Source organism: Centropristis striata, chromosome 9, assembly GCF_030273125.1.
Source record: "Centropristis striata isolate RG_2023a ecotype Rhode Island chromosome 9, C.striata_1.0, whole genome shotgun sequence".
In the NCBI taxonomy this organism is placed as follows: domain Eukaryota; kingdom Metazoa; phylum Chordata; class Actinopteri; order Perciformes; family Serranidae; genus Centropristis; species Centropristis striata.
The window spans coordinates 25,163,982-25,174,771 of NC_081525.1; the positions used below are offsets into that span (position 1 = coordinate 25,163,982).

A 10,790-nucleotide genomic window follows, 5' to 3' on the forward strand; every position below is an offset into this window, starting at 1 on the left:
CATTTATTTGAAGCTAAAACAGTTTAGGTCAACAATTTTCACTGAAATTGAAGTGACTTGCTGCGTGAGCATGCACTCCCAGTAAGTTATGTTTATAATTATTACCCTTTTTTCAAATAAAGTAAGTTTTGCCATCCTGAAGGTTTGTTTAAAAGCTGTATGAAGGTCAAGGTCTATTAACTTGTTGAGTGCACTTTTATTTCAAACAGTAATGCCCAATACCATCAAATACACTCAAGTTGTAATAAACCCGAATTATCCTTCAGGTTAAGCTTATTTGTCATGGTTCCCACAAGTCTTTGAAATCTGTGAAAATGTGTGAATTTTAGTTAAAAAATAAAAAAATCAAAGCACTGTACATTTTGGAAAAAGTGCCTCTATATTTATATTTTGTGCAAGAATAGAAATTAAAGTTCTTTTTAAACAAAACTTAATATGAGTAAAAAAACAATACATTCTGCAGTCTGCATGTTTGTCTCCTGCATCATTGTTTCACAACACCTGCCTCAGAAGTCGGTCATGGTCACATGTGTGCACGTAAAACAGCACAACTGAAAAGTGTTCACACACTCCGACCTCTCTGTCTTTTTAATTGTAGTCTGTAAGCTCCTGTAAAGCCTGTTGATTGTGGGCCCTGGAAAGTCTTTGAAAAGTCCTTCAATTTTATGTTGAAGAAATGCGGGAACCCTGATTTTTACTTCCTGTTGTGTGTGATTTGGATTGTACTGTACAGGTATTACTGAAAGGTCTTTTGAGTGAACTGTTGCATTTGCTCCATGAGCATGGTGTATCCTTCTTCTTTCTCAGCTTGTCGTCTTGTCCTCTCTTCTGACATGCTGGTCCTATATTTCTCCATCCACCCGTTCCAGCCTTTTGCATCCTACATGTTTCCTATTAATCACTCTGATCATGTGGATGGTATAGTCACAGGATGTTCACTCAGTGTGGCAGCTAATTTTCTTTTCCCTTGTCAGATGCTGGCCACTCTGCTCATCATACGCCAGTTCCTTCAAAATGTGAAGGAGGTGCTGCAGCCTTACCTGTATGAGCGCCACAAGCTGGGCGAGCTCACACTGCGAGCTGTGTGGGACCTGCTGCTCTCAGTGCTGCTTAAATATGCCCGGCTGGCAGCTGGAAAAGCCCAGGCCTCCCCCACTGACCAGGCCATGCCAGGACCTGGACTGAGGGGTACTAGGCCCGGGTTGGGACAGCCAGATAGAAGGTCAGACTCGTTTTTTGAAGGTTCCATATTGTAACAAGGGAGATTTTTATGTAGGGTTGGGGGATATTGAAATTCCTCTGCTGACATTATTGCTTCAAGAAAAAGCAGAAAAAGACAGGAGAATATAGATACTAGTTTACGTTGGGTGGCATATGCTGGCTTTTTGCTTGTATCATGTGTAGTTGTTTGTCGAAACATAGAGAAAGCCAGAGAAGATGGAGACTGAATAGCACAATAACAGACATTACATGATTTAATATGGTTCTTTTATTGTGAGATTCATTCTATTTCCATGTCTTTTTTGATTATAAACCAGGTCTAGGTGCTTTATAGATACTACAAAAGTATCAAAACGCTCAATCCACGGATGACTGGACACACCTTGTATTCAAATTATGTATCTAAACGAGCCGTCAGGACTTCTGTAATGTTGTGATGTCACAACTATACTATAAATAGATAAAAAGTGTCCTATAGTACCATTACAGTTAGAACATTGCTGCAATGGTGGTGCAAAGATGTGCAGATGCGGAATACCCAGAAAAACTGTCAGTCACAGCAGATTGAGCTTTTTTGTGAGGGTTCTTAAAGAGACAGGCACTCATACAGAGCATTACATATAGAGGGTGAATACAGGCATATTCAGTAAGAGAAAAAATCTGTGTTTTTTAAACATTTAAGCATGTTCTAGTAGAAAACCCCAAAATCCAAGTAAAAACTTTAAAATATGTATAATGTGTCAATGTGTTTAAACTCTCATTTAAATAATTAATTAATACACTTCAGTAAAATCTGTGTTTAAGGTTTGAACATTTAGATGTCAAATGTCAAAAAGAGATGAAATGGATCCTTTACCAATGCAATTTGAAGCATGTACCAAGAGAAACTGACACTTTCTCATAAGATCAGCGTGACGAACAATGACATTTAAGCCTTTTCAGCTGTCATTCACACCAACACTCAAAGTATTAGTCACAACAAACAGACCCGCTTGGGTTCAAATTAAAAGCCACTTTATCTGCACTTGACATTATCCGCCGCGATCGGTGAACACATACACACACATTTTGTCTGATGTCTATCTGTCCCTTCGACTTCTCTCAGGGAAAAGAAGTGTTTGAACGGGGGATGCGGGGTGCCAGATGAGGAGGAGGGAGGTGAGCGGGACGAGGCTGACAGCGGGAGGTTCAGTGAAGGAGAGACGGAGGAGGAGAGTCTGATCGACTGCGGTTTGAAGCTGAGGAAAGTCAGCTTCATAGAGAAGGTATGTGTGATGATGTGCATTCATGAAGTGTTAATATGTGTATGCTGCTCAGCTAACCTGTGTTGTTCTTGTAAAGGTGGACAGAAGGCCGGTCTGCAGTGGGCCCCCCATGGACAACAGTTTCCTGGAGGAGGGGAGCCCCACGATGGTGGAAAAGGGAATGGACCCTGCTTCTGTATTTGAAATGTGTGACGACGACGATGATAACGGCATCCATGATGTGAAGGAGGCAACTGGGGGAGCGACAGGTTCGGCTGAGGCAGTTAATGCTGCTGCTGGTGCCAGTGCCGCCCCGCCGGCTTCTGGGTCTGAGAGCAGCACATCACTGCGACACAGAAGAAAAGGCAGGAGCGCAGAGAGACTTGAGGCTAAGACTAAGAGGGAATCGTGGATGGACCCGCCTGAAGAGAAAGAGAGCAACACGCTCACTCAAGCTGAGATGGAGAGCTGCATGCAGACTTATGCTGTAAGAGGGAACGTGTACTGAACTCTGCACAGGGTTTATAAGCATGGCACTTTGCATCCTTTGAGATATTTAAAGCCATGTTGCAGAATTTGACACACAGGGTGTTAATATTCTCACATATTTAATGGTCACGATAACTGTTGTAGAGATCTGAGGAGCATGAACTCAGGGAAGAATGACATTGATTGGGGTCAGGAGGTTTTCCACAGCTTTCCAAAATACTTCAATTCAACCAAAATCCTCTCACACATCTTTGAGCTTGTAAGCCAACTGGAGCGTCCCTGTATTGTATAGTGGACAGGCAAAGAAAACTGCACAATGTTCAAGGGTGTCATTTACACTGGGGACGCTGGGGACATGTACCCACCACTATGTTAAATGGCTGATTTTGTCCCAATCACTTTTTAAAAGCAAAATTTGCACAAAAAAATATGAACTTAGAAATAAGAACACCCTAAAAAGGTTTATTTGAAAAATAAGAAAATATAAAATGCAATGTAAATATAGAGGAAAACAAAGGTGCATTGTCAAAAAAAGGAACGTAAGATCCAAAAAAAAAAAAATCCCCCCTCCCCTACAGTTTTAACATGGCTCAGAAACATGCATGTGCTGATCAGTTACACTTCTTTTTTCATCTTTACAGTCAATGTCTCCACCACTTTTAAACACAAAGTATTCCCCTTGATGATGTGAATCCTGTCATTTTATTTTTCCAACTTAAAAAACATGCAGACCATCACAAATTTGCTACTACTTCTCTAGTATGCACATAAGTTGAAGCAAACCAAAACCTCACACGCTGTAAGAAAAACTGGGGCAAATTCAGACAAAATGTAGCAAAAACGATTATCTAAAACACCATGCTGTGTTACACAAGTCCACTGCCTTTTAATTGGCTGACGGCAGCGTTTCATCAGAACTTTATCACAGACTCAGGGTCCAGATAAAAGACAATACATAGCATAGAATAAATTCCATACAAAAGCACAATAAGAAATTATGGTGAAAAAGAAAATAAATCAGTGTCCTGAAACTATACCAATGTCTTCACACCTGTGGCTGGTAAAAGCTATATATCATTACTAAACCTTGAGATGATTTAATTTTTAGAGTTACTGAATCAGCAAATACATTTGTAGGCTACACAAGATGTCTCATTAACAGTTTGTAAAGTGTTGAGGTTTATACATTTGTTGCTGTTGACTTGGTAACATCTGACACAGCCACCAAATGAGAAAAAACACACCTCAAAGCTTGTTGTGCACTACCACTTTTGAGCTTGAACGTGGCCCTGGTGTCAGCTGACGTAGTTGATCTGCTTTTTTTGTGCAGCTCACAGCAATCGTGAGGGGATTTCCAGGGGTTTACTGTCCGTGTTTAATTACACTCTGATTGAAAAACATATTTGAGAGGATTCCTGTTATTTGGAATGCTCTAGGCGACTCCTGCCCTGGGTCTCAATTGACATAATTGTTGCAGAAATAATTGTTTGCTGAATCTCTGAATAGAATTGTAGTTATAGTAGACAAAAACATGACCCAGTTTGAAAAAGCACAGAATAATTCAAAGTTTGAATAGATAAACAGAAACTAAACTAACTGTAAATTCAATATAATAGTAGGTAAACAGCTTTGACATACATGTTGCCAGCTGGATGACGTTTAACAGAGTCATTCTCCTCATACCTGACTCATGTTTCATATGATACATTTAGTAAACATCAACATGTATCCCTCAGTTGCATGACACACACATGACCGGAATGTAAATAACACTATCTCATGTTCCAAAAGGTCATACACATGACAGCTTAACAGCTCTTCGATAAGACTGTACTTACGTGGTAGAGCTGTGGTTTAATGGTCCTCTCCGCCTCTCTCAGGACACCTTCCAGGACTACCAAGAGATGTTCGTCCAGTTTGGCTACGTGGTGCTCTTCTCCTCGGCCTTCCCTCTGGCTGCCATGTGCGCTCTCATCAACAACATCATTGAGATCCGCAGTGATGCCTTTAAGCTGTGCACCGGTCTGCAGAGGCCCTTTGGAATCAGAGTGGAGAGCATCGGCCAGTGGCAGGTCAGAAATCCAGACAGGGAGAAAACATTTTTAACACTGGCTTGATATACATTTTGAATGTTAAACACAGTTGAGAAACACCTAAATGTAACTATGTATTATTCATTCATTCATTATCCTTAACCGCTTATCCGTATTCGGGTCGCGGGGACTGGAGCTGATCCCAGCTGACATTGGGCGAGAGGCGGGGTACACCCTGGACAGGTCGCCAGAGGCTGACACATAGAGACAGACAATGACACTCTCATTCATACCTACGGGCAATTTAGAGTCACCAATTAAACCTAAGAACCCATGCTGACACGGAGAGAACATGCAAACTCCACAGAGAAGAGCCGGCGACCCTCTTGCAAGAGTTCTAACCACTACACCAATGTGTAGCCCTAACTGTATATCGGTCTCATTAAATTGACTCATTACCAATAACTGGCTGGAATAACTGAACAGAACTGAACTGAGCTAAGTTATATATATATATATATATATATATATATATATATATATATATACAATAGTGTTCAAAATAATAGCAGTCCAATGTGACTAACCAGATTAATCCAGGTTTTTAGTATATTTTTTATTGCTACATGGCTAACAAGGTACCAGTAGGTGCAGTAGATTCTCAGAAAACCAACAAGACCCAGCATTCGTGATATGCACGCTCTTAAGGCTGTGCAATTGGGCAATTAGTTGAATGGGGTGTGTTCAAAAATATAGCAGTGTGACATTCAATCAGTGAGGTCATCAATTTTGTGAAAAAAAACAGGTGTGAATCAGGTGGCCTCTATTTAAGGATGAAGCCAGCACTTGTTGAACATACATTTCTCTTTGAAAGCCTGAGGAAAATGGGTCGTTCAAGACATTGTTCAGAAGAACAGGGTACGTTGATTAAAAAGTTGATATATATATATACATATATATATATATATATATATATACATATATATATGACAATTAAAATTTACTTTATTTTGATTTTGATTTCAGCGGATTAATAACTGTAATATAATGATGGTAAAAAAAAAAAGTAATAAGTAATATATTGATGCAAACCCATTGATGCATTTTAATGAATAAAATAGACATATTACACCTGTCTAGGAGGAATAGGGCCAATTTATTTCATCAGTTATGAATCCTTTCAAATCCTATAAAAATCTACCCACGCTGTCTTTTTAACTCATTGCCAAACATATTTAATAACCATATAGAAATATCCAATCTTCTTGCAGGTGGAGGTCATATACAAGCATCAGTATAAAATTGAGTCTGTTTCATAACCGGTTCATAACTCTTTGTACATGTAGTCCCTTTTAGCCATCTGTTTTTTCTCCTTCACAGACTGCGATGGAAGCCATGGGCCTGATTGCCATCATAGTGAACTGTTACCTGATTGGTCAATGCGGTCAGCTGCAGCGTCTCTTCCCGTGGCTCAGCCCCGAGATGGCCATCATCTCCATCGTCATCCTCGAGGTAGCACAGCTCTTTCCTGCCAGTCTGTCCAAAGTGCTTAGAGCTGCGCTTTTTCAAACTTATTCTCAGGGAGCCAGCATTTTGTAACCGAGCACAAAATGTATGGTAATCAGAAAATGTGCCAGGTATTTAGGCTGCAAACAAGTCTCCTACTGGCTGTATTTTTGTACCTGCGGAGACTGACTACACTTGAAATCGTAGTCATCTTGTGATCCAGGAAACATAGTTTAGAGAAAGATGAAATACTGTCATGTCCATATATATCACATATTGTGCTGAGGCTTCTTGCATCAACTATCTCTTATTCTATCAAAGGTTTCAAGTTTAAAGGCTTCAAATTCTTCATTACAATGACCACAGAAATTAAAAGAAGCAGTTAATAAAGATCTTGCATCTTGGGCTCCTTGCAACGCTGCTCATTAACAGTTTTAATAAGAAAATCATGCAAGCGAAAGAAAAATTAGATCTACTATAAAAGTTAAATTATAGATCTAAAATATAAACAGAAATAAAATATGAAATACATTTAAATTGCAAAGTGAATCCAGGTGTCTGACAGAACATACATGCAGTTCAGAGTGATAAATAACAATGTATGGGGTAAAAAATGTCAATTATCAAAGGCACACACAGATGAACTGATGCTCTTTTTATGTTCCTCCGTTTACTTGTAACATATTTAGATGCTGGTTCCGTTAGTGCTGCACTCTGTGCCTGCCTATATTCGGAAAAAGGTAAACAGCCTGCAGCTCTGTCTTGTCCTGATAAAGAAGTCAGGCCTATCAGGAGCAGGATTTCACGGCCTAGATGTTGTTGTGCAAGAATTAGTTCAGCAGACTATTCTGCAGCTTGGAGCCCTATATCTGATTGGGATTATTAAACTTTCAATGAATTATTTTATGTTTTGTTTCACATCTTTCTTTCTACTTGCCTGTATATCTGCAGCACTTTGCCATCCTCCTGAAATATGTCATCCATGTGGCCATCCCTGACATTCCTACATGGGTCCAAGAGGAGATGGCTAAACTGGATTATCAGCGCAGGGAGGCATTTAAGGTAAATTATGTGACAGCAGGAAATTTGTCAGGGAGAAGTTGAAAAAGATGGATGAAGTTGGATAATTATGCGTGCAGTTTGAACAAAGACGGCCTCATTATGTGCAGCATTATGAGTACTGTAATATAATAAAAATCTATAGCAGTGGCCATCAGAGGAGCCAAACTTCCTGCTGCAAACAAGCTGTACTGCGACACTGCAGCTTTCTTTTGGAGCTGAATTGCTTACTTTGAACTTCTGGAGATATTTAAGTTGTGATATTTTTGAGAAACACAATTTGTAGGACACAGATAAGAGATTAGGAAGTGGTGGCTCCTGCAGGACTAATGCAGGGATTTGTTCGATGTGTAGCACTGCGGTATTGTAATGGTTAGCTGGGTTAGTGCTGATTCTTTTAAATACATTGTGGGAATGTTTTTCCCTTCCTCTGCAGAAGCATGAGCGGCAGGCGCAGCAGCATTACCAGCAGCTGCAGAGGAGGAAGAGGGAGGAGGAGGAGAGGCAGAGGCAGGCGGAGCATATGGCCCGCAGGGAACGGGAGCGGGACGACAGCAAGGGCGACTCCTCTGGGGATCACCACCACGACAAGAGTCACGGCAGCAAATCACGGCAAGGAGGGGGAGGAGGTGGAGGAGGGGGCAGCGGGTCGGACAAACCCAAGAGACCCAGCTCTCTGTTGGCCAACAATAACGTGATGAAGCTGAAACAGATCATCCCGTTGCAGAGTAAGTTCTCCTCAAGTGGCGCCCGCTCCCCTCAGTCACCCACCGGAAGTGAGCCCAAGCTGCCCGGCTTCCTGAGCTTCAAATTCCTCAAGTCACCTGAGAATAAGAAGGAAGGTGCCGCGGCTTCTGTGGCTGCCAGCGCGGCCTCTAACGCTGCAGCGACAGCATCATCATCATCTTCATCATCAGGTAGCAGCTCTCAGGAGCGTTCTCAGTCACCCAGCAAAGCCTTCAACCCTGGGAAACTCTTTAACTTTGGGAAATCTGAGGGGGGTACGTGTGTGAACGGGGCTGCGCTGCCCAGACCCGGGGACGGATCATCATCACAGGCATCAGACAGACAACCATCCAGGTCTGACTTGAACGGTGTTCCGGAGGAAATCCCCTCGCCTGGAGGGGAAGGGTCAGAGAACGGACATGCAACAGACTTGGACCCGGCCGGCTCTAAAGTCTAGTAGCTCCATAGAGAATAGAGTTTTTGGTTACATCTCAACTGAAGAAGTGATGTGTTTACTGTGAGGAGAGGCCTGACCTACCTTCTGTGCTTTCACAGGCTGTGTGTAGAAGTACTTGACGCAGAGAGAGGAGAAGATGAAGCTGATGAGAGGTGACTGTTGTTTTGGTTTGCTTTCTTGCTGAGAGACAAAAAAATGAGGCTTTATAAGAAAGACGTAAGCCCTCTTTTCATGACCGAATAAACACGCACGCACGCACACACACACACACACACACACACACACACTCTCCCTTGCACACACACAGACATAAAAATCCTTCCTTGTCTGCAATACATAAAGAAATGCATGAGCTGCGTTTCTAATATTTTTAAGCCTTTAAAGCAGAGAGCTGTGTTTCTTGATTTCTTCTAGTCATAAATTGTAAGCATCTTGTTGGCCTCCTGTGAGGAAAAAACAGCCTGATATGGAGGAAAAAGATTTTAAAAAACATATACAGTGGTATGAAAGGATCACAGATTGTACATCAAGTGTTTTTAGCCGTCACAATACAAGTGATCATTAGATATTATCTCATTTTTAACTGTGAGGAATTCTTGGGCCCTTCACTTTTATATTGAAGTGGAAAAAATGGAAAAGCAATATCAATCAGTTGTAATTATTATTCTTATAAATCATAAGCAAACCCTCCCTTAATAGCATCCCTGATGTATCACCAGCTTTATTTTGAAAGCAGAGGTGATGTCAGAGCTTTGAACACTTCTTCCCATCCTGTGACAGCAGCAGATTTGTTCCAAAAGGAAGAGCTTAGTAAGTCGAGCTGTCACATACCAGTATTTTTTCCAGGAGAGCAAGTGGAAGACAGACAAGAAAATGCAAAAAAAAAGAGAAGGTGATCTGAGATAATGGCGCATGGGAGGCGTGCTGTTCTCCATCCAAGCCCGTAGAGCGCCTTGTAAACACAGATGGTGCTCCGTTCCGCACACTCTAACCAGACGAGCGCAGAGTTAAAGAACTAACATTTGCACTAAACCCTTACGCCCTGCATAGAAACCTGTCTCACTCTGCAGGAGAGAGGACTGACACCAGCCTGCCTCATAACATTATGCAAAAGCTGGTTTTGATTTCGTCCTTTCACACACTACATGCGATCTGCTCACCTGCCCCTGCTCTCAGCAATTATGAGATTTCCTAAACATTCAGATCTTTCTTTTCTTCTTCTTTTTTTTTTTTAACAATAGTTGCTCTATTTATGTTGAGCTCCATATCTTTTTTATACGCACCATTTGCTGCATTGCTTTACTGCAGTGCTGATGATGAGAATTTCCTTTTCTAACCAAAATGGTATTTTTTAGATTATATTGTCAACCCAAGATGTATATTTACTGTATTTTCGGTGAATCATATACATCAACACTGTTTATGGCAAAATAATGCTACCCTATTAAGCAAACCCAACATTACCAGGTGTTTCATTTCTGCAGGGTCTCCAGAAGGTGGCGCCAGATGTGCATAGCAAATGTGCTGTTGAATGGCTTTTTGTGATTCTGACGATTGACCCATAACACCAGAGTCTAATCATCAGTATACAGCAAGGACAGCAGCTTTAATGTGTTAGACAGGAGCTAAAGGAATACATCAGCCTTAAAATGACCATTTGTTTATCAATTACTCATCTTGTCCAGTGGTGGAACGTAACTGAGCACATTTACTTCATTTAATTTTATGTAATTTTATACTTCTACTTTACTACATTTTCAGGCAAAAATTTAACTTTTTACCCCACTTCATTTAGTCAACAGCTTTAGTTACTTTTGAGGTCGAGATTTTACAAAAAAAAAAACATTTCTTTAAATTAAACCTCATAACAGTATATTAAGTAGTTAAAATGAGCCCTACCTTGAGAAAAACAATCTGAGTGGGGCCATTCTGCATAGCAAGTACTTTTACTTTTAATACTACATTTTGACGCTGATACTTTTGTACTTTTACTTAAGTAAGTTTTGAATGCAGAAACTTCAGTAAGGGATCTTAACACTTTTCCACCACTGATCA

General features: G+C 40.8%; 1 protein-coding gene across 2 annotated transcripts in view; it reads left to right on the forward strand.

The window, feature by feature from the left end:
* ano8b (anoctamin 8b) overlaps positions 1-10,561 on the forward strand; it is a 50,174-nt gene extending 39,613 nt beyond the window's left edge. For both annotated transcript variants that reach the window (XM_059341424.1, XM_059341425.1), the window contains exons 13-19: positions 975-1,222; positions 2,327-2,486; positions 2,563-2,952; positions 4,835-5,026; positions 6,368-6,499; positions 7,445-7,555; positions 7,989-10,561. In XM_059341424.1, coding sequence (XP_059197407.1) covers positions 975-1,222; positions 2,327-2,486; positions 2,563-2,952; positions 4,835-5,026; positions 6,368-6,499; positions 7,445-7,555; positions 7,989-8,735 — 1,980 coding nt within the window. In that variant the 3' untranslated portion in view covers positions 8,736-10,561. The remainder of the gene's footprint in view (positions 1-974; positions 1,223-2,326; positions 2,487-2,562; positions 2,953-4,834; positions 5,027-6,367; positions 6,500-7,444; positions 7,556-7,988) is intronic.
* Positions 10,562-10,790: the final 229 nt, after the last annotated feature.